General features: G+C 53.8%; 1 protein-coding gene across 4 annotated transcripts in view; it reads left to right on the top strand.

Annotated features, from left to right (window-relative positions):
- Positions 1–23685, top strand: part of CADM3 (cell adhesion molecule 3) — a 138701-nt gene that overhangs the window by 101034 nt on the left and 13982 nt on the right. For 2 of the 4 annotated variants that reach the window (XM_037882730.2, XM_043534911.1), the window contains 4 exons: positions 1297–1387; positions 1724–1893; positions 11029–11151; positions 14146–14271. In XM_037882730.2, the coding sequence (XP_037738658.1) occupies positions 1297–1387; positions 1724–1893; positions 11029–11151; positions 14146–14271 (510 nt within the window). The remainder of the gene's footprint in view (positions 1–1296; positions 1388–1723; positions 1894–11028; positions 11152–14145; positions 14272–23685) is intronic. The other 2 variants (XM_043534912.1, XM_037882731.2) reach the window with 1 other exon arrangement.

Here is a 23685-nt window from a genome sequence, read left to right as displayed (position 1 = left end):
CACATAGATCACCACTAACCCCCACTACATAGACACAACTCACCGCTAACCCCACCCATGCACACACAGCTTGCCACTAACCATCGCCTACACAAAGGCATCCCACCGCTAACCCCCATTATGTAGACACAGCCCACCACTAACCACCCTCCTATACACACACAGCCCATCGCTAACCACCCCATGCACACACAGCCAACCGCTAACCACCCCTGTACGCACACACAGCCAACCGCTAACCACCCCTGTACGCACACACAGCCCACCGCTATCCACCCATATGCACACACACAGCCCACCGCTAACCACCCCCACGCATACATATCTCATCACTATCCACCCCATGCACACACATCCCACCGCTAAGCACCCCATGCACACACACAGTCCACCACTAACCACTCCATGCACACACAGCCAACTGGTAACCACCCCTGTACACACACACAGCCCACCGCTAACCACCCCATGCACACACAGCCCACTGCTAACAGCCCTTGTGCATATACTAATCCCCCACTAAGCATCCCTTACACACATACTCAGCCCACCACTAACAACCCACTATATGCACACATAGCCCACCGCTAACCACCCCTATGCACACACACATTGCATCGCTAAACACCCTGTACACACACACAGCCCACCGCTAGCCATCCCTACGCGCAGACACAGCCCAGCCCACCATTAACCACCCCTACACACTCACCTCCCACCGCTAACCCCTCCATACACACACAGAGCCCAATGCTAACCAATCCCCCAAAAACGCAGCCCACCACTAACCACCCCATACGCACAGCCCAACACTAACCCCCGCCACGCACACACAGCTTACCGCTAAGCACCCCCTACATATGCACATCCCACTGCGGGTGTAGGGAGGGAGGGGCACGCTGTGAGCATGTGGAGAGAGGGTCACACTGCGGGTGTGTGGCAGGAGGGGCACGCTGCAGGTGTAGGGAAGGAGGGAGGTACACAGTATTGGTGTGTGGTGGGGGGACAAGCATTGGTGTTTAGAGGGAGGGGCATGCTGCCGATGTTTGGAAGGAGGGGCATGCTGTGGGTGTAGGGAGGGAGGGGGCCGCTGCAGGTGTAGGAAGGGAAGGGCACGCTGTGGGTTTATGGAGGGAGGGGCACGCTGCAGCTGAAACGAGGGAGGGGCAAGCTCAGGGTGTAGTGAGGGACATGCCATGGTTGTGGTGGGAGGGGCACCGTGGGCGGGAGCAGGGGCAGCACAGAACGTGCTCCAGGATTTTGATTTTTACCTTTCTCTTTTTTCCCTCCCTCCAGTTAAGCCAACAGCAACGATCGAGCCGGACCCCCCCTACCCCAGGGAGGGCGAGGAGCTGCGGCTGCAGTGTGAAGTCCAGGGCAATCCGATGTAAGCGCCTACCCCTCCCCAGCCCCTCTGGCTCCCGTCCTCTCCTGCAGGGCTGCTTGCAGCACCCCTCATAGCTCTCTTCACCGGGCTACAGCCTTGCTGCTAGGGCCTGTCCTGGGGGCGCTGCAGCTCCTGCCAGTTCAGTGGGATGCAGTCAGGCCTTTGTCACATTCTGCAAGGGCCTCGGGGATCATGGGGGAAGCTCCCCTGGGAAATGGAAGCTGCTGTAATGAATTCCTAGCTGGGCTGACCTCTGAAGCCAGCACCTGCTGCTGCGGTGGGTGTATGCCCCTCGGGGAAGCGCCCCTTGCCTTTCACTAACCCCTGTCCTCTTAGCCCCCAGGAGTTCCTGTGGACGAAGGAGGGCAGCGATGTTCCCCTGCGTCCAAACACCAACCGTGTCCTCACCCTCCCCTTCCTCAACAAGAGCGACAGTGGCACCTACATCTGCATGGCCACCAGCACCATGGGTAGCGTTGTAGTGAGGTACAACCTGGACATCAATGGTAAGCCCTGGGCACCAGAGAGGGCGTGGAGCGCCTGCTTGCTGCCTCCTCCCCTCTCCGGGGACTAGCACCTGAACCTCTCCTTGCACTCGGCTCCCCGGAGCCTCTGCGATATGCTGCCAAGTACAGTGGAGTTGTCCCTCTGTGGGGCTCGTCCCCCACTGCTGGAGCCATCTGATGTGTGCCCCTGGGTTTGTGCCGCACACTCCCTGCGGGGAGCCCCAGTGTGTTGGGAACACCCCTGGCGGGGAGCTCTGGGTATGTTGGGAACACCCCCTGCTGGGGAGCCCCAGGCGCATTGGGAATGCCCCTTGCTGGGGAGCCCAGGGTTTGTTGGGAACACCCCTTGCTGGGGAGCGCCAGGTGTCTTGGGAACACCCCTATCTGGGGAGCAGTGTGTTGGGTACGCCCGCTGCCAGGGGTGATGCTCTTTGGAAGTACAGTGCAGTGTCCCACGGACGGACCCAGCATGGACCCAGCCAACTGCAGATGCTGAGCCTCAGGGGGCTTGTCTCTGAGCTCCTGCAGCTGCTTCTTTAGCACAGGCTCCGTGAAGCTGCTGCTGCCTCCTCCAACCTGTTCCTCTTTTCTTCCTTCTCTGGTATTTCTCTGCTGTTCTCCTCTCCCTACTCCCCACTCTCCCCCTGGATCACTCCTCACTGCACTTCTATGCTCACTCTTCCCTCCTTCTCTCCTGTTCATTTGCTCCCCTCCCTCCCCGCTGGCTCCTCGGGCCCCCCATGCAGAGCAGGAGGGGAGCAGATTGCCTCTCCAGAGCCCTGCAGGAGCTGATGGGTGTTGCTTGGCTGGGGAGCCCATGCGTAGGAGGAGGGAGTGCAGCTTGTGGGGAGCTGGGAGGGGAGCCACGCAGCCTGGGCTGGGTTCAGTCATTTGCTACTGTAAGGACAAGAGATGAACTGGGGCAGGGAGGGGGCTGGTCTGCTCAGCTACCCGCCTGTGGATAGTGATATGGGAAGAGGGCAGCCAGCAATGGGGAGGAAAAGCTGGCCCTGAATGTCAGGGACTGCAATAGCTGGAAACACCCTGCTGGTCCCTTCTAGAGTATCCCCGGGGCAGTGCAGGACTAGCCCTGTAGGAAGTTTGGAGGTGTTTGTCCAGTCTCATGGGATGGGGCTCCCACCTGTCCCCTAGCCAGATCCACCCGCACACTCTCAGAAGGATCTCCCGAAGTTTCAGATTGCTCTCCCCCTCTGGGATAGCAGCCCACGGCTCCGAGCTGCACCCTGTGTGCGATACTGAACTGAGTGTGCCCTCTCTCTTATGGTTGTTAACACCCTCCACATGTTCACAGGCTGAACTCCCTGGTGTCCCGCCCTCCTCTCCCAGAACAGATGGACCAGATTTGCCCATTACTTGGGGTACACTCAGTTATTAGAGTTACTCTTCAGGCGGCAGGGCGGCGGGGTGTCTGTAATTCTATCCATGTACTGCTTGTGTCACTTGTGTTCTCAGATAGAGCTCTCCTTCTCCCTTCTGCAAGTTCCCTCACATTGGAGCCTGCAGGACCTAGGTTTCCCAGGGCTGGGTTCTTCCAGCCCCAGAATCAGAAGAACACACACATTAACAGAGCGCGTCTGAGAGGACCGGGTTAATCAGCACTCCCACGCTGACCCCTTATATGCCCCTGGACTCAGCAGGCTGAGTCAAGCAGCACTTCCAAGCTGCCACCCTCATATATCCCAGGTTCAGCTCGTCCCTATCCCCACTTTCACGTTATAATTGTTCTGGTAGTAGCCCACTTGATGAGCAAACCCCACAGGATTTTTGGGTGCTGCAGGGATCTTCAGCTTAAGTACAAGGAGCATTGCTAAAGAGAAAGAGAGAGAGGGAAGCAACCAGCTTAACCATGAAAGTTATTTATTGCCAGGTAATAACCGTACAAGGGGAGCCAAACAAACAAAACAGTTATAATATTAAATCTAACTTAATGAAGTCCCAATGGAACTGATGCAGATGTTGGATACAAGCATCAGAGCACTTACTTGAGTATTGGTAGGGAAACAACAGTGGTTCAAGGGAGAACACTAGATTTGTTTATGGGTAAACTGATGGCTCAAGGGAGGATACCAAAGTTGTTTTGTTCAGGCTAGACAATAGGAACTGCTCATTCTTGGCTATCGGCCGTGTTCCTTCAAGGGAGCTCACAGTGCAATTAGGCAGGTTCAGTATTTTGGATACCAATAAAGGATTTATTACTAGAATTGGTCTGATAACTACTGAGCTGGGTGTGTGCAGCTGTGGGTTCATTAACAGCTGGAGCAGAGATCCCCCAGAGTTCAGTGCGGTTCTTGCCTTGGAATCTCTCTTCTCCATTCTGTATGCTAATGGGAATGCTTCCCTGCCCCATCCTTGATGCAAATGAGGCTAGGGAAGTTTCCTTAATCCTGTCACCCTTGTGCGGAGGGGTTTAGGTGTGTATTCCACTGCCTTTTCATTCCTTTTTGTAAGCCGATTTAGGGCCAGATGTTCAAAAAGCCTGACTCCTCCCAGCTCCCACTGACAACAAAGGAGGCTTAGCCCCCAGCCCCATGGAGAATAATGGGCTGCTGAGCCGTTGGTAACTTCAGCCCTTCATCTCTTCCCCTAACTGAGTCTTCCCAGCCCCAGATCATTTCTCTGAGCTGTCCAGAACTGAACAGTCTCCCTGGCACAGCCACCGTCCCAGAGAGCCCCTAGGGTATGATCCCTCTGTTCCTGCCCCAGTGCATTAGCAGCTCATGTCTAACCTGCTCCTCGGGCCCCCCATGCAGAGCAGGAGGGGAGCAGATTGCCCCCAGCCCCATGGAGAATTGCCGGCTGCCCTGGATTCTCTTCCCATGGGTATTCAGGCTGCTGTGGTTTTTTCACCTGTTGCATGTGCTGCATTTCCAAGACATTGCTACTGCTATTCCCTGCCTATGTTTAATGAGTCAGCGTGCTCTGCAAGTGGAACAGAGCTGTGTACCGTTCAGGGTTCTGATTATGATCACTCTAATCTCCTGCTACCTTGGGATCTGTTCTGTGTCCCCACTGGTGTTTGCAGCTCCCCCTAGTGGGGGTTGTTGGTGAATTTCATGGCTGTGCAGCCCCCTCCCAGACCAGCAGGGCCTGGCTTTCAAGCGCTCTCAGGGACACATGTTTGAAAGTGCTTGGTACAGAGCCGCTCCCACTGTGACAGCCAGGGCTGGATTCTCAGGAGCTGAGTACCACCAAACATGTGTGCAGCAACTTAGCTCTTTAGAAATGTGGCCCCGATTCTGCATGCTGACTACTTCTGGAAGTCTGCTTCTTTCTGTGACCTCCCATCCATCCATCCCTGGTTCCCAGCACAGTTCTATCTCATGGTCCATTATTGTGAATTGGCTGGGTTATTTTGGCAGTTCTTCCTCCAGTTTTCAGCAACTCCCGAGTCAGTCTGAGTGACTGAGGTGAGCAGAGGTTCCGTGTGACAGGAAACCAAACTCCAGATACGCGGCAGCTCCAGTACCATCTCCTCTTTCGCTGCCTACTGTAGAATTCTAGCCAAAAAAACAAAATCGAGTTTGTCTCTTCTCCATCATTCTCAGTCAGCTCCCAGTGCCGCTTATTGCTCACCGCCTTGGTATCCTCCATGCACAGATTGAGGGAGCTTTCACTTTAATAGTCCATCATTTTGTAAGGCGCAGAGGGTCAAAGTGAGCTGACAGTAATGCCAGGATTGCTGTTGATCTTTTCTAAAAAACTAGCACCCGCCCCCTGGAACCTTCCTAGGTTCTTCCCAGGACTTTTCTTTACTGCTCTGGCATGTAAGTCCATTAGCTCGTCCCTGTGCCTCCCTGGGACTCACATTGTCCCGATATTGATACATCGCCCATTTGCCTATCTTCACATTTTTCATGGACTGTTATTTCATTTTTCTTGTTAGTTTTCTATCAGAAGCTTCCTCAATTCATTTGTCCCCATTCCTCGTCCATGTGTTGCTTGGTGCAGAGAGCTTTCTGATAGGTGCTCAGTGTCTCGGTCAGATTTCATTCCCTTTCGCACTGACTCAGGTCCCTGCTGCACCCTCTCTCTTCGTCTTCCCCCCGACATTTGTGGCAAAAGCCCCTCCTTCCCCCTTGGCAGAGTTAGCTCCTCCGTCTCCTTTCTTTTCTCCTTAGGAGCCTTATTGGATTCTGCTGGCTTTTGATGGTTGCTTGCTTTCCACTCCCTCCATTTCCAAAGCAAGTGACTTCCCCACCTCTGAAGCCAACTGACCATGTCTTGTTCTTCTCCAAGGGATCAGAGTCTCGGAGAGCTCCTCAGTCACCGCCACCGCCCCGTGTGCACTCTGATGTGCTCTTCCATTGGACTGTGCTTGCTAGATTTCTGGAGTCCCCAAATGTGCTTTTCCACACTGAATGCCCCTGCCTTGCTGCATGTGGTGAGCCCTTTATGCTGGGTTCTGGCAGACCAGCGTTACTGGTCCCAGGCCTCCCTTTTATTCTGTCTCAGTCAATTTCTTCATATCAGCAGATCTAGGATGGCTTCTTCTCTGAGTGGATTCTGCAGTATCCAGGTTTCAGCGTAGGAGCCGTGTTAGTCTGTATCCGCAAAAAGCAAAGGAGTATTTGTGGCACCTTAGAGACTAACAAATTTATTTGAGCATAAGCTTTCATGAGCTACAGCTCACTTCATCGGATGCAACATGAAAAGTGATGAAGTGAGCTCTAGCTCATGAAAGCTTATGCTCAGATAAATTTGTTAGTCTCTAAGGTGCCACAAATACTCCTTTTCTTTTTTCCAGTATCCAGGTCATTGAAGTCCTAGGAATGTGGACTGGTGCTGAGCTAGCTTAATCGTCTCCCAGAAGAGACCAGGAGAGGTAACCCCCCATGAGCAGAGCTCCCAATAGTTTGTGTTCCCCGGGTACTGGAGCTTGTCCCTGTTTGAGTTGCATCCTGTGTGCAGCTGAGCAGAGCAATCCCTTCCTTCGTTGTTATCAAGTGCAGATCACAGGGGCTTCAGACCTGGTTCAGACCCAGCTGCCAGCACCCTGTGCCTCCTTTACATCACGGTGAGTCCCGCTCACACTGGGCACCCACAACTCACTGGGGTAAGTGACTACACAAGGTGCTTGGCAGTTGAGAACTGGACACAAATCTTGGGGCATATTTTGCAAAGCTTGTGGGAAAGCAGCAGTGGAGTCTGCACCAGGAGACTGTAACATGGCCAGTGTATCAGCTGCTCACATGCCTTGTGGGGGAGTCAGTGGGGAGAAGGGCTCCCTGGGGGGATGCAGACTCCCTCAGCAACCCCACCACAGAACGGGCTCTGGTTTTGCCCGTTCCAATCTCCCTGTTTGGCCCCTGCACTCAGATCTCAAACACACATTTGCCAGTGCCTTGCACTGCCGAGAGTCCTGCTCACTGGAGTATTAATAAATGAGCCAAAGGTGTTAACTTCACTGAGTCACTGTCTGACACTAACAGTGCTAAACAGGGTCCAGGGGGTTGGTATCCAGAGACCTCAGCCTGCTTTGTCCCTGGGCAAACACACCATTAAACATCCCTTTAGCCTTCTATTAATGTACAGAAAAGAAGGGAAACAGTTGAAACCTTTGCCATGTAAAATATGAAGTCAGGCTGGCATTGTAACAGCATCGCTAGATCCCTTTCCCTTCAGCTGGACAGTTTTTAGAATGGAAACCCCCACCCCCATGCTGTTTGACAGTCTCTTAGACCAGGGTTTCTCAACCTGTGGGTTGGGACCCAAAATTGGGTCACCAGAATGTTTCAAAGGGTTTAGTGGCAGCTCCTGTGTGTCCCCTGGGGCTGGCTGGGCTCGCCTCCTTGCTCCAGGCACTGCAACCTCTGGGTCTCAGCACCACTCAGGTTTGGCCCAGCCATCATGATGATGGGAGTCCGGGTAGGCCAAATTTGAGGGAGTGGCACTGCAACCCCAAGAGCCAGATCACAACTCCACTCACGCAAATTTGGTCTAGTCAGGGGGGCAGGGCCAAACCTCAGCAGTGCTGCAGTCCCGGAGGTTGCAATGCCCAGAGTGGAGAGCCAAGTCCAGCCAGCCCCACAGCACAGGAGCTGCACTGTGGGGTGAGTGCCAGGCAGGATGCAACTCTTTTGGGAGGGGAGGCAGGATCCGACTGAAAGCACCCCACGGCCAAGGGTTACCATATTTCAAGTTCCGAAATAGAGGACACTGCCGGGGGAGGGAGAGTTGAAGAGGGGGTATAGTTTCTATGGCAGAACCATCCCATCCCACCCTTACTTCTGCTCTGCTGCAGAGCAGCAGCGCTGCCTTCAGAGCTGGGTGCCCTGTCAGCAGCGGCTGCTCTCCAGAAGGCAAGGGGAAAGGACGAGCAAGGAAAAATCATGGACATTTGTTCGTATTTCAAAAATCCACCCAGACGGAGGTTGGAGAACCAGAACAGAGGTCATGTCCGGGAAAACCCAGACATATGGTAACCCTACCAGGGCCTCTGCCTCCAGACTATTTACTGGGTTGCAGCAGGCCATAAACATTTGCAAATGGGTCTGGAGCCCAAAAAGGTTGAGAACTACTGACATAGGTGGTATCAAAGATGGTGGTAACGGTCATCCCAGGTGGTGTTTGGGATTCAGCTGGAGCCGGTGGGGTGGCCATGTCATCTGAGTCCCTTGCGCTGGCCCGGTGTGGTCAAGTCACTTCTTGGGATCAGGATCTGCCCTGGAGTCCCAGGAAGCCCTGGGCATGGCAGCCATGATGGTGAAGTTCACTCCAGGACCCTCTGTCCTTCCCGTCTGTTCTTCTTTTTGTTCTTTCCTTCCCACAAAATCTCGTTCTTTTAAGGACTCAAAAAGGGAGTGATGGGTGGAATAGCTCCTTCCCTCATTATTTTGTCCCCCAGTTAGGCCTCATTTCTGACATATCAGTTTTGGCTCATTCATTTCCTGCTCCACATCTCCTGTTTTTAACCATGTAATTTCAACACAATCCTTGACTTATATTAACTAGGCCTTTTTGTCTGGACTAATTCACCTGTTCTGTCTCCCTTTGTACCTTTCCCCATCAGCGTGAGTCATTATAGGGTATTGTAGCGACTTAAGAACTTCTACAGTCATTTCACAGTTGAGCTCACAATTTGGGTCAATATGTAGGCCCAGTTGTTACAACACCATGCCACATAGCGATCCAGAGGCAGCCCCTCATGCACTTCCTTAGCTCCCGCCCGAGGGGACACTCCTGTGTTACACTGAGAGCCGGACAAGGGCATGCCTGGAAAGCTGCAGTGAAATGCCAAAGAGATGCCTGGAAAATGCTTCATTGAGCTGCTAGGCCCATCACAGACACAGGCTGAGAGCTACCAGAACTCATAACACCCAGGGCTCCTAAGCAGAAGCTAACGGGGCTATACTGCCTGAAGGGCACAGAGCCAGGATGAAGGGAGGCAGGGAGGGGCATATGGGCAGGGGCATGTGGAGGTTGTGTGAGGCTGAGTAAGGGCACTAGAGGGGCAGGTGCAGACCAAGGGGGAAGAGCACCAAGCGAGGGCTCTTTTCCATGGATCCAGACCATGGAGTTTGACTTTACAATGGTTATAGCCAGAGCCAGCTGGGGCAGTGAGAGGAAGAGGAGGAGCACAGGGAAGAGCAAAAGGCCCCGGGCAGTGAGGGGAAGCAGAGGGGCATAGGGAAGAGGAAAAGGCCCCAGGCGACGAGGAGAAGGGGAGGGGCACGGGGAAGGGGGAAAGCCTCTGGCAGTGAGGGGAAGCGGAGGAGCACAGGGAAGAGCAAAAGGCCCCGGGCAGTGAGGGGAAGCAGAGGGGCATAGGGAAGAGGAAAAGGCCCCAGGCGACGAGGAGAAGGGGAGGGGCACGGGGAAGGGGGAAAGCCTCTGGCAGTGAGGGGAAGCGGAGGAGCACAGGGAAGAGGAAAAGGCCCCGGGCGGTGAGGGGAAGCAGAGGGGCATAGGGAAGAGGAAAAGGCCCCAGGCGGCGAGGGGAAGGGGAGGGGCATGGGGAAGGGGGAAAGCCTCTGGGCAGTGAGGGGAAGCGGAGGGGCACAGGGAAGAGGAAAAGGCCCCGGGCAGTGAGGGGAAGCAGAGGGGCATGGGGAAGAGGAAAAGGCCCCAGGCGGCAAGGGGAAGGGGAGGGGCACGGGGAAGGGGGAAAGCCTCTGGCAGTGAGGGGAAGCGGAGGGGCACAGGGAAGAGGAAAAGGCCTCGGGCAGTGAGGGGAAGCAGAGGGGCATGAGGAAGAGGAAAAGGCCCCAGGCAGCGAGGGGAAGGGGGAAGGGCCCCGAGCAGTGAGGGGAAGCAGAAGGGCATGGGCAGCGAGGAGAAGTGGAGGGGCCCGGGGAAGAGGAAAAGGCCCGTCCATGTCGGCGGCAGAGGAGAGCAAGGGCTGGGAAGGAGTCTTCATGTGGAATTGGCAATGAATATGACAGCCACAGAACAGCAGATGGCAGGGGCTGCCTCCCCTCCCCCAGGAAGGCAAGAGGGAGAAGATGTCAAATAAGAAGGGGTTGAGGCTGGGAGGAGCCTGTAAGGAAGGAGGGGTGGAGCTAAGCAAAGGCCAAGCGGCACTGACACACCCCCATATTGGGTCGCTGCTATACATTGTATAGCTCCCAGGATCAGGGCCCTTGTGCTGGCACTGACCAAGCACACATTCTTTTGGGAAGAGCTCGCAATCTTCATCTGAACCTGTGACAGTAGGGGCCTGAACCTGTGATAGCAGTGGGTTGGGATTGAGGGGCACTGGCAGAGCAGTGGGGGGAGCCCAGGGCTGGGAGAGCACAGGTCTGCAGGTCAGGATTGAGAGGCATCAGCAGAACTGTGTGGGGAGGGCCCAGTGCTGAGATAGCTGGGGCTGCAGGTCACAATTAAGGGGAACCAACAGAGCTGTGTGTGGGGTGGTCCCATGGCTGGGATAACACGGGGCTGCAGGTCAGAATTGAGGGGCATTGGCAGAGCTGTGTGGGGAGGTCCCATGGCTGGGATAGCAGGGAGCTGCAGGTCGGGACTATGGGGCACTGGCAGAGCTGAGTACAGAGGGCTGGGCATTAGGAGAGAGTTGATAGAGACCTCCAGACATCATTTCCATCTTGGAGTCTCTCACACCATTGCTGTCATCTCTCCAGGTTGATTTGTTTCCCTTTTTTTTGTTGTCCTCCCCAGATTTTTCCCAGCTCCCCACCCCACATGTTCACTCCACTCCAGCCCCTTCGTCAGGCCCTTCCCAGTCCACCACTCATGTTACCATGGCTACTGCTTCATCCTTCACTCCAGTCGCTGTCCAAGGTACCGTAAGCTCCTTTTCTATTTCTTTATGGATTCCCTGCTCCCATGCCCAGTGGGGAGCGCTGCAGGACATAGGAGGAGAATGGCTGCCAAGCCCAGAGGGACAAGGGCTGTGGCTCCAGCGGAGGAATTACTGCCAGCCCCTGGCTAGTACAATCAGGGGATTGTTCCTAGCACTTGGCTTCCTCGTTGGAATGTCCAGGTTCTGCAGCCGCCTTGCCAGTTCACCCTGCAAAGCCAGAATCCATAGGAGTAAAAGGTCCCAGACTGTGGCAAGTAGGATTGTGGTAGCAGAAGAGGCCAGTGGCCCATCAAGTGTGACAGCCCACCTCCCTGTTGGTCCAGTACTGCTCTGCCCATGGTAACACACACCAGTGGTCTCTCGCTCTGGGTGCTGTCGCTGCAGGAACCATTGCCAGAGGCTTCGGAGGTTGTGGAAAATTGCCATATGCATCTTCTAGTCCCAGATGGGGAACCACCTATCTCTCCCCTAACACATGAGCCCTTACCGTGTGTATCCTAGTGATTGCCATTGCTTTCAGGCAGCGACATGTCTAATCAATGTACTAACTGTACTAAGCTATTTGCTGTAATGCAGTCATGTGGCAGGATAGGTTAATCACACATTGCAAAAAGTGCCTTTTGTCTGTCTGAAGTGTTGCCTTTTCATTTTGAATGCCTCTTGTTCTTGTGTTAAGGGGCTGGGTGGCTCAGAGCCCTACTGGCTCCCTGCCCCATTCCTCTCTTTATATCCCTCTGCTGTCCTCTCTTTTATACTTCTCCATTCCAAACTCTCCCCCTTCAGATGCCCCCCCTCCTCTCTAAGCATTTCTGTGACCCTTCCCTGGACCTTCCAATTCCTGAGCCAACACTTTTGGGATGAAGCAACTAAAACTGAATGAAAATTTGCCCCTGCACGCCCAGCACACCTGGCAGACACTGTTCCCCTGACAGGCACAGACTCCTGAAACTGCCCCGGCTCCCAGGTGTGAACACCAGACATCGTCCTCCCCTCCAGATGCAGACACGAGAAACACCATCACCCTCAGCACAGACATGAGACCCCGTTCTCCACCCCTCCCCTCCCCCCCCCCCCCCCCCCCCCGCAAGCACAGACACACAAAACGCTGTCATCCACAGGCACAAGGCATTGTTGCCATCCCCCAGCATGGACACAAGACACCATCACCCCCAGCACTGCCATGAGAAACTTCCTCCCCCCAAGCACAAGTACGAGACACCATCTCCACAGCATGTACATGAGACACCATCCTCCCCCACCCCCGCCCTTGTGAGGCGGATGCGTAACCTTGGTCTGGGGTTGGGACACTGTGACAAGGGGCCTGGAAGGTGCTCTGTGGTGCCAAGTAGCCAAGGCAAGCCCTGGCAGGTGGTCTGAGATGCTCTAGGAGCGCTGCTACCCAGTCAGTGCCTGAGGTTTCCCTCTGAGTCATGAGCACTCTGCACTCCAGGCTGCTGTCCCCATCAGCCCTGTTCTGCCTTTGCTGACAAGAGACAGGATGGTTTGAACAGAGGGGCCAGAATGAACTGGGCCAACGTCAACTGCTCCGAGTATAGTCACCTGCCTGCCGTGGCAGCTTCCAAGGCAAAGTGCTCCTGACAGCCAGAGGAGCCAATCGCACAGGCTGTGCTGTTTCAGAGACAGAGGAGTCTGGCAGAGCAGGGCCTGTCATAGCAATGGAGATAGAGCCCCTGAGCATGCCATGCTATGGGGCAGGACTGAAAGGCATGGGGCAGAGCCAGGGCTGCAGGTTGGGATTGAGGCGGCATCACAGAGCTAGGCAGGAGCCCAAGACTGGAATAGCCAGGGCTCTGCAGGGCAGGAGGGAGGGGCATGAGCATGTGGGGGTAGGTCGCTCACTCTGTGGCCAGTGCTAGTTACTCGCTTTCAGGAGTGCTCATTGTACTCCAGACCAGTGGATTGGTTGGCGGGGAAAGGAGAGGAGAGGAGACAGGGTGGGTAGGGATGGGGCGGAGTGGAGAGGGGAGGGGATAGATGGGCAGGGAAGGAGAGGAGAGAGGGCAAGGATGGGGTGGGGAGAGATGAAAGGGACAGGGACTGGGGTGGGCTTTCACCTCTTGCCCAGTCGCAGCTCTCCGGGCCCTTGGACCCGCTCTGGCCTCTCTCTCTCCACTTCCCTCCCAGTTTCCTCCTCTTCTACCTGCATCCAGCCCCACTGCACTGGGGCAAGAGCTTTCTCCGTTGCAGCTCCACTGTGCATCCATCGCATTTCTCGTCTCTGCTGGCAGCTCCTCTCTGCATCTGTTGCATTTCCCATCTCCACCGCAGCCCTTCTCTGCCTCCATCACATTTTTCATCTCCGCTGCAGCCCTCTCTGCGTCCATCACATTTCCCATCACTGCTGGCGGGCCCTCTCCTCGTCCATGGAATCTCTTTCCTTAGAGGTTTTTAAGCTCAGGCTTGACAAAGCCCTGGCTGGGATGATTTAGTTGGGGATTGGTCCTGCTTTGAGCAGGGGGTTGGACTAGATGACCTCCTGAGGTCCCTGCCAACCCTGATATTCTATTACATTTCCTATCTCTGCTGACAGCCCCTCTCTGTCTCCATCGCATTTCCCATCTCCACTGCAGCCCTTCTTTGCCTCCATCACATTTTCCATCTCTCCCAGCAGCCCCTCTCTGCCTCCATCATATTTCTCGTCTCTGCTGGCAGCCCCTCTCCTCACTCTGGCTCTGCACTTCTCTCTCCCACTGGTAATATTTCACTCCCAGCTTTTAGGACCTGGCAGCTGGTGGGAAGGACGCAGCCATGGGGAAAGCTGTGCTCTACTGGAATGTGCCCTTAGCACCCCAAGGTTCCATGTAAGGGCACATGGAGCCAGGCCAGGCACACACATTGCGACCCCCCAGCTCTGGTGCTGAGAGAGTTTCTGTACCACGCAGGACTTCAGCAGGGCCTGTAAACACCTTTCTCTCTCTCTCTCTCTCCCCCCTGCACTGCCACACGTATAGACGCCAGCCCGATGTCTTCCTCCTCTGGCACATACCATGCTGTGATCGGTGGAGTGGTCGCAGTCATTGTCTTTCTGCTACTCAGCCTGCTCATCGTCCTGGCACACTACCTAATCAGGCACAAAGGTAAGGCTTGGCCACTGCCTACAGCTCAGCTCATGGGCTGGCCTCTCAGAAGTGGGAAGGAGAAGGCAGCCAAGTCTCTCTCGCCTATGGCCTTCGGCCTATTCATGATTGCTTCCTGTTTAATGCTGTCCGTCCCCTGCTCTTCCAGAGCCTCCTGGGGCTTGGCACTGCCATGAGGGGAACAAGTGTTTTGCTCTCACGGCCTGGGTGCTGCAGGGGCGTGCTGGGCATGGATCATGCGGAGCTAGAGTTCCAGCCCTGGGGGAAGGAGTCTCCTGTTGCCCCACAGCACCCCCTGCCTGCCGTACACAGAGGAGCCGCGCATGACCTGGCACAGAGGGAGCAGAGACCTGTGTGACGAAGTGGGACTATTCTTAATGTTTCTTCTGAATAGTGTGGGGGTGCCTCAGTTTCCCTTAGGCAGTTCTTAAGTATCTTAGTGGTGGGGTAAGGGTGTATGATCATTGCAGAGCCCTGGAGGGCAGGTGTGTGTAGGGGTCTGGACACAGAGAATGGCCGACACCCTGTTTCCTGGCAACTGATGGCCTGGGCCCTTCCTCCCTGCAAGATCAGAGCTAAAGGGTTGGAGAACAAAGGAATCAGGTGACCTCCTGGCCCGGGAAAGGGACAAAGCCCAGAGGAGGAGGGGCTGGAGAGAATTTCAGTTTGGGGCTGGCTGGGACATGGAGTGAAGTGCAGATGGGGTTGTCTGGCTCACTGCCCCCCAAAATGGACCCAGCTGGGGGTCCTGTTCTCTGTACCTGCAAGCTCTGCGTTAGACCATGTTCCTGTCGTCTAATAAACCTTCTGTTTTACTGGCTGGCTGAGAGTCACGTCTGACTGCGAAGTTGGGATGCAGGACCCTCTGGCTTCCCCAGGAGCCTGCCTGGGTGGACTCACTGTGGGAAGCGCAGGGAGGGGCAGAGGATGCTGAATGCTCCGAGGTCAGACCCAGGAAGGTGGAAGCTGTGTGAGCTGTGTGTCCTGCAGACAGTCTGCTCACAGAAAGGAGACTTCCCCAGAGTCCTGACTGGCTTCGTAGGGAGCAGTTCCAGAGCATCGCCCGGGTACTCCGTGACAACTGGTGGTAGCGGTGGGATCTACTGCACCCCGTGGACGGCGCTTCCTGCAGTAAGTGACTGGGGAGCAGTAAAATGAAGGGGGATTGACGCGGACCAGGCGTGCTGAAGATTCAGAAAGAGACAGTTTCAGGGGGCGGTTAACCCCTAGGAGTGTGCGACCAGAGAGAAGGACTTTTGCAGTAACAGGGTCCCCCGGGGGATTGCAGCAAGCGGTCCCAGGGGTGGAGGAGTCTGCAGCTCGACCCTGGCAAAGAGGTGGTGACCTTGAGAATGGCTGGCACACTAGGAGTTCTCTCTGGAAACCATGGGGAGCTGAGAGCACACAGGCCTGTGAGTCCACAACAACTTGGGAAGAGCGGAGTGATGGCCTGTCACCATCTCCTTAAGAAGGACATTGTAACCCTGTGCAGAAAGAAAGGGTTGAGCATTGGAAAGTTCACCAAAGCAGAGTTAATCTTGCAGCTGGAGGAGGATGACCGGTCTAAGGAACAGATTCCTGACCCCAAATGGGGCTATAGCAGGATCTGGGAGCAGCTGGAGTGGGAGCCAGGCCTCGCCAAGACTCCTGTCCCCTACCAGACAAGGGTCTTCACGATCGGGTTCTCCATCGGGAGATCGGAGACGGACGGGATTGGAGCTGAGTCCGAGAGAGCAAGAGGACTGTGAGAGACAGCGAGAGTCTGAGAAAGAGCTGCGGAAGCAGCAGCAGCATGAACTGGCGATGGTGGAGCAGAGAGGCATAGGGGACCTCCCAGGGGTGAGTGGGGATAGACCCCCGGGGTGCCAGTTCCGCAGGGAACCTCGAGACTAAATTGCTGCCCCTGGTTAAGGATGGGGGGGATGTGGATGCCCACCTCACTGCCTTTGAGCAGGCTGGCGATTTGAACCAGGGGGACCCTGCGGAAAAGCCCCGGTGTCTAGCTCCCTTGCTGGGTCCCCAGGCCATAGAATCCGTCAGCCAGATGGGTGGGGAGGTGGACACGCTCCCACTCCTGACCCCAACCTATATGTCTGTGTGGAGTTTCCTGGGGCCAGGCCCCTCGGACCTCCAGTAGGAGCAGAAGGTGATGGTCAATGGGGAGACATTCCTGGGGTGGCGAGATCCTGGGACAGAGAGAACTGTTGTCAGGCCCTGGGTGGTGCAGCCTCAGAGGCTGAGGGGCTGTGTGAGCTAGGTGAGGGTCCCAGGGACGAAGCCCCTCGCCCTGCCTATAGCCCAGATCCCTGTGCAGACCCAGGAGGGGTGGGGCTGGCTGGTCGTTGGGGTTCTCCAGGATACCAGCTGCGAGACCCTGTTGTGGGGTGGCTGTGTCTCTTTGGGACAGGATCCAGGCCCTGCTCCTGTAACTGCCAAGGGTTTGAATTTGAATCCAGGGAACCAATCGGTGGAGAGAGAAATGGTCAGTGAAAATGCAGATGACCTGGCTGGCAGGGGGGAGGAGCGGCTAGGCTCAGGCTACCTGTCTGCCTGTAACCAGACCCCTGGGGCTGGATGGGACAGAGAGATTCTCCCCGCCCCCCTTGCACAGTGGAGAGGGGGCTCAGGCTGGCTCTGATGCAGTGAGGTAAGCAGCGAGCTCGCTGCCTACCCCCACTGGGACAGCAAGGGCAGCGCTGAGCACAGTGGGAGCTGAGACCCCAGCTGACGGGGGGGAGACACAGGCAGGGCAGGGTATCTGTTGGGAGTGTCAAGGTGCTTGGTAAGGAAAGTTTGGATGAGCCTAGGCAGCCTTGTGAGCTGATGGCTGTGTCTAGTCAGCAGGGTGGGAAGGCGAGGAGAGTGGAAGATGAGTGTCCCTGTACCTTACCTGTTACCTGGGTGGAGAATTGTGACAGTGAAGGAAATGTGCCTGTGTCTATCAGGGGTATTGACTTGCTTATGGAGGGAGCTACCCTGATCTCCAAGCAGTTGTCTGTGACCAGCCTTGTGTGCTGGGACCAGGGGAATGAGATCCCAAGCTGTGTGTCTGGGAAAGGAGAAAGTGTGTCTGGCTCTTTTTTGTCTGTGGAGCAGACAGAAGGCGCCTTTCAGCCTGTGATAGTTGAGGGTAGTGCAGTTGTCTCAGAGTTTGTTCTGGATTCAGCTAAAGCCCAGGAAGGGAATGGTCCTAAGTTTGTGTCTGCTCAGGAGAATGGCACTGTAACTAGGTCGCATCCAGTTAGTGTCTATGCAAAATCCCAGAGACCAGACAATTCTGGTGCTTGTATTTTGCTTGTTGCTAGTGTGTTGTTGGGAAAGGTTGTAGCAACTCTGTCTAATCACGGTAAGATCCTAGCCCAACACAAGGAGAGCATGAAGATGATGTGATTGTGTTACCTACTGAGGGTTTAGAAACCTGTGGCAAGAAGGAAAAGATTCCTGAACTTGTGTGTGGCAAAGGGAAGGAGAATGCTTCTAACCTTTTATCTAGGAAGTCTGTACGTTGGCCTGAAAGGGGATTGTGTAGGAATCCGCCGAATGGGCCAGAGGTAATTCTGGATGTAAGTGAGACCCAGAAAGTGTCTGTTGTTGCTCAGGAAAGTGTTTCTCTAGAGCAAGCCCTAAGTGAAGAGGGTAAGAGCAGAATTTCTGTGAGGGGTGAATTGTTGCATAGAAAAGCCCTAGGGAAAGGAATCCTCATGGAGTCTTTGCAAGCAGTTTACTGCAACTGAAAGGTGTGAAAGTGATTTAATCAAGAAAGTTTCAGTTCCTAGCAGCCAGAAATTTTCTGTTGTGAATGGATCCACTGACTTTCCTGTTGAAAGACCCAGTGTGGATAGGTTTGAGAAGGTCTCAGATGAAGTGAAAGCTGTTAAGAAAGTTGAACAGTCCTATAACCAAGTGGCAGTGTTTGGCCAGCTTGTTGGGGAGAAGACCCAATCCCAGTTTGACCCCCGGGGGTTTTGAGGTGGCCAAAGGGCACGGGCTGCATAAACCTTCCCACATGCGGCCTGCAAGTGCTATCAACCACCCCTGACCTAAGGGAGGGCGTGAAACTGGAAGGGCCTGGTGTAACTCCTACCAAGGAATGGGAGAGATGGTGGGGCATCCATGGGAACGTTGGTGGCTTTGAACTTCCCCAGGTCACCGGCTAAAGTGACCCCGCTCAGTTTGATCTCGAAGGGGGGAGAGATGTGATGAAGTGGGACTATTCTTAATGTTTCCACTGAATAGTGTGGGGGTGCCTCAGTTTCCCCTATGCAGTTCTTAAGTATCTAGGTGGTGGGGTAAGGGTGTATGATCGTTGCAGAGCCCTGGAGGGCAGGTGTGTGTAGGGGTCTGGACACAGAGAATGGCTGACACCCCGTTTCCTGGCAACTGGTGGCCTGGGCCCTTCCCCCCTGCAAGGTGAGAGCTAAAGGGTTGGAGAACAAAGGAATCAGGTGACCTCCTGGCCCGGGAAAGGGACAAAGCCCTGAGGAGGAGGGGCTGGAGAGAGTTTCAGTTTGGGGCTGGCTGGGACATGGAGTGAAGGGCAGACGTGGTTGTCTGGCTCACTGCCCCCCAAAATGGACCCAGCTGAGGGGTCCCGTTCTCTGTACCTACAAGCTCTGTGTTAGACCATGTTCCTGTCATCTAATAAACCTTCTGTTTTACTGGCTGGCAGAGAGTCACGTCTGACTGCGAAGTTGGGATGCAGGACCCTCTGGCTTCCCCAGGACCCCGCCTGGGTGGACTCGCTGTGGGAAGCGCAGGGAAGGGCAGAGGATGCGGAATGCTCCGAGGTCAGACCCAGGAAGGTGGAAGCTGTGTGAGCTGTGTGTCCTGCAGACAGTCTGCTCACAGAAAGGAGACTTCCCCAGAGTCCTGACTGGCTTCGTAGGGAGCAGTTCCAGAGCATCGCCCAGGGACTCTGTGACAACCTGACCTCAGCAGCTAAAAGCAGATCAAATTAAATCTGCACAGCACCACATGGGGATCCTTGGTGGGTCATTCTCCCTCCCTTGGGGCTGGCAGCTTGAGCATTGCCTCCCACTGACCCCCAAGAGCAGGAGCAAGTCCCACAAGACTCTTGTAACCAATCAGCTTCCGCCTCCCTGAGCCCAGGATAGGGAAGGCTACCAAATCGCATCCCTCCCTTCTCCGTCACTCTCCATGACCTCTCTCTCACACCCTGTCTGTCTAGTATCATCATGTCATTGTTTTCTGTTCATTTCTTGAGTACTCATCCACCTAAATATCCTGCATCACATTCAGTCTATTCCTGGTCACCTAGGCACTCATCCTCCCGTCTCTGACCATCTGCAGAGATTTTTCATTGGCCACATATTATCCATCTATCCATCTGTCCACCTCTGCACCATCCATCCACCATCCACACTGCCCCAACCAGGGTATTCTCCGCTCCCTTGACTTTTCATCTGTCCAGCAGATATGTGTGTAAAACGCAGAGGGATGATCAGATCTAACCATCAGCAGTAGACACATACATGTGACATGCTGGAACCTGTGATGTTCATCATATATATCAATGATCTGGAAAGGGAGGTGAATAGTGAGGTGGCAACATTTGTAGATGAAACAAAATTACTCAAGATAGTTAAGTCCAAAGCTGACACTGAAGAAATACAAAGCAAACTTACTAAACTGAGTGACTGGGCAACAAAATGGCAGATGACATTCAGTGTTGATAAATGCAAAGTAATGCACACTGGAAAACATAATTCAAATTATTCATACAAAATGATGGGGTCTACATTAGCTGTTACCACTCAAGAAAGAGATCTTGGAGTTATTGTGGACAGTTCTGTGAAAATATCCACTCAATGTGCAGTGGCAGCCAAAAAAGCTCACATATTGTTAGGAACCATTAGGAAAGGGATAGTTAATACATCATAAAATATCATGTCACTATATAAATCCATGTTAAACCCACACCGTGAGTACTGCATAGGGTATCTCAAAAAAAATTAGAATTGGAAAAATTACCAAGGTCAACAAAAATGATTGGGGTATTAGGAGAGATTAAAAAGACTGGGACTGTTCATCTTAGGAGAGATATGGTAGAGGTCTATAAATAATGACGGGTGGGGAGAAAGTGAATAGGGAAGTTTTATTAAACATAAAAAAGAAGCTTACAAGAAGTGGAAGATTGGACAAATGACCAGGGAAGAGTATAAAAATATTGCTCGGTCATGTAGGAATGAAATCAGGAGGGCCAAATCACACCTGGAGCTGCAGCTAGCAAGAGATGTTAAGAGTAACAAGAAGGGTTTCTTCAGGTGTGTTGGCAACAAGAAGAAAGCCAAGGAAAGTGTGGGCCCCTTACTGAATGAGGGAGGCAACCTAGTGACAGAGGATGTGGAAAAAGCTAATGTACTCAATGCTTTTTTTGCCTCTCTCTTCACGAACAAGGTCAGCTCCCAGACTGCTGCGCATGGGGAGTAGGTGGCCAGCCCTCTGTGGAGAAAGAGGTGGTTAGGGACTATTTAGAAAAGCTGGACGTGCACAAGTCCATGGGGCCGGACGCGTTGCATCCGAGAGTGCTAAAGGAATTGGCGGCTGTGATTGCAGAGCCATTGGCCATTATCTTTGAAAACTCGTGGCGAACGGGGGAAGTCCCGGATGACTGGAAAAAGGCTAATGTAGTGCCAATCTTTAAAAAAGGGAAGAAGGAGGATCCTGGGAACTACAGGCCAGTCAGCCTCACCTCAGTCCCTGGAAAAATCATGGAGCAGGTCCTCAAGGAATCAATCCTGAAGCACTTACATGAGAGGAAAGTGATCAGGAACAGTCAGCATGGATTCACCAAGGGAAGGTCATGCCTGACTAATCTAATCACCTTCTATGATGAGATTACTGGTTCTGCGGATGAAGGGAAAGCAGTGGATGTAATGTTTCTTGACTTTAGCAAAGATTTTGACAAGGTCTTCCACAGTATTCTTGTCAGCAAGTTAAAGAAGTATGGGCTGGATGAATGCACTATAAGGTGAGTAGAAAGTTGGCTAGATTGTCGGGCTCAACGGGTAGTGATCAATGGCTCCATGTCTAGTTGGCAGCCGGTATCAAGTGGAGTGCCCCAAGGGTCGGTCCTGGGGCCGATTTTGTTCAATATCTTCATAAATGATCTGGAGGATGGTGTGGATTGCACTCTCAGCAAATTTGCAGATGATACTAAACTAGGAGGAGAGGTAGATACGCTGGAGGGCAGGGATAGGATACAGAGGGACCTAGACAAATTTGAGGATTGGGCCAAAAGAAATCTGAGGAGGTTCAACAAGGATAAGTGCAGGGTCCTGAACTTAGGACAGAAGAACCCAATGCACCGCTACAGACTAGGGACCGAATGGCTAGGCAGCAGTTCTGCAGAAAAGGACCTAGAGGTGACAGTGGACGAGAAGCTGGATATGAGTCAACAGTGTGCCCTTGTTGCCAAGAAGGCCAATGGCATTTTGGGATGTATAAGGAGGGGCATAGCCAGCAGATCGAGGGACGTGATCGTTCCCCTCTATTCGACATTGGTGAGGCTTCATCTGGAGTACTGTGTCCAGTTTTGGGCCCCGCGCTACAAGAAGGATGTGGAAAAATTGGAGAGAGTCCAGCGAAGGGCAACAAAAATGATTAGGGGTCTGGAACACATGACTTATGAGGAGAGGCTGAGGGAACTGGGATTGTTTAGTCTGCAGAAGAGAAGAATGAGGGGGGATTTGATAGCTGCTTTCAACTACCTGAGAGGTGGTTCCAGAGAAGATGGTTCTAGACTATTCTCAGTGGTAGAAGAGGACAGGACCAGGAGTAATGGTCTCAAGTTGCAGTGGGGGAGGTTTAGGTTGGATATTAGGAAAAACTTTTTCACTAGGAGGGTGGTGAAACACTGGAATGCGTTACCTAGGGAGGTGGTGGAATCTCCTTCCTTAGAAGTTTTTAAGGTCAGGCTTAACAAAGCCCTGGCTGGGATGATTTAATTGGGGATTAGGTCCTGCTTTGAGCAGGGGGTTGGACTAGATGACCTCCTGAGGTCCCTTCCAACCCTGATATTCTATGATTCTATGATTTACCCCTTCACATAACACAAGAACTAGGGGTCACCCAATTAAATTAATAGGCAGCAGGTTTAAAACAAACATAAGGAAGTATCTCTGAACACAACACACAGTCAACCTGTGGAACTCATTGCCAGGGGATGTTGTGAAGGCCAAAAGTATAACTGGGTTAAAAAAAAAAGCTAGATATGTTCATGGAGGATAGGTCCATCACTGGCTATTAGCCAAGATGGTCAGGGATGCAACCCCCTGCTCTGGGTGTCCCCGAGCCTCTGACAGAAGCCAGGACTGGATGACCAGGGATGGGTCACTCAATAATTACCCTGATCTTTTCATTCCCTCTGAAGCTTCTGGCATCAGCCACTGTTGGAAGACAGGATTCTGGGCTAGCTGGACTGGTCTGACCCAGTATGGCTGTTATGTGCTTATGACACCAGGCCAGCTTCAGAGATGATGTATAAGTTGGAAACGGCCACCCCCTCAGCTCCTTTGGAGCTAGGTGCACCTCCAGCTAGTGTAAGGGAGTCAGAGTTTGTATGACTTACATACTTACATACTGAGGAGCCAGGTGTTTAAAGTTCATGTGGGGTGGAGGCTTCTTTGCTTTCCGCTGTCCTACACCCTCTGGGTAGGTGCTCTTCTGGCTCCTCCGGCTGTCACCTCACCCTTGGTTGTCATTATTTGTGTGGCTGTAACTCCCAGAGTCCCAAGCAGCTGGGGCGGTGACGGGCTGGGTGCTGCACAGACCCAGAGGCAGCCATGGTCCCTGCCCTGAAGATCCCACACCCTGCTCAACTCGTGGCTGATGAGTGAGGTTGCTTCAGCCTGGAGGGTGCTGGCAGGAATAAGGTGCCCACTGTGGGGCTGGGAGGAGGCGGAGATTACACAGGGTCAGACTTGCCTCTTGACCTAGACCCCGGGGCTCCAGGCTGCACCTGGCCGCAGCACTCTCCGCACAGGCACCGTGAATACAGCTGGCCGGGAATGATTTTCCAGTGCCCTCTTTGCAAAATTGCAGTTTTGGGTGGGAAAATTGAAATGCCAGCAACCTGGCCACCCACCTGCAGGTGAGATGGACAAGAGCCAGTTCCAGGCAGTTCCCAGCCAGCTGCAAACCTCTGGTTCAGTTCTCCCACAACACAATTGTTTCTATTTCTGCCCATGCAAAATGTCAAGGTTTCTGCTTCTCAGCTTACACCCAGGGGAAATATTTTCTGAAACCTCAACATTTTCAGCAGGATGGAAATTCCATTTTCCGGCCAGCTCCAGCTGTGAGCTTCAGCCTGGAATCCCCCTTGAGCCCTGCCTGCCACACAGTCCCTCTCCTGGGTGGTGCAGAGAGAGTCCAAGAGCCACCTAAACCACTAGG

The sequence above is a fragment of the Chelonia mydas genome, chromosome 24, assembly GCF_015237465.2.
Source record: "Chelonia mydas isolate rCheMyd1 chromosome 24, rCheMyd1.pri.v2, whole genome shotgun sequence".
NCBI classification, from domain to species: Eukaryota; Metazoa; Chordata; order Testudines; family Cheloniidae; genus Chelonia; species Chelonia mydas.
Note: the sequence above shows the minus strand (reverse complement) of the source record. Positions and strands in the feature narration are given on the sequence as shown.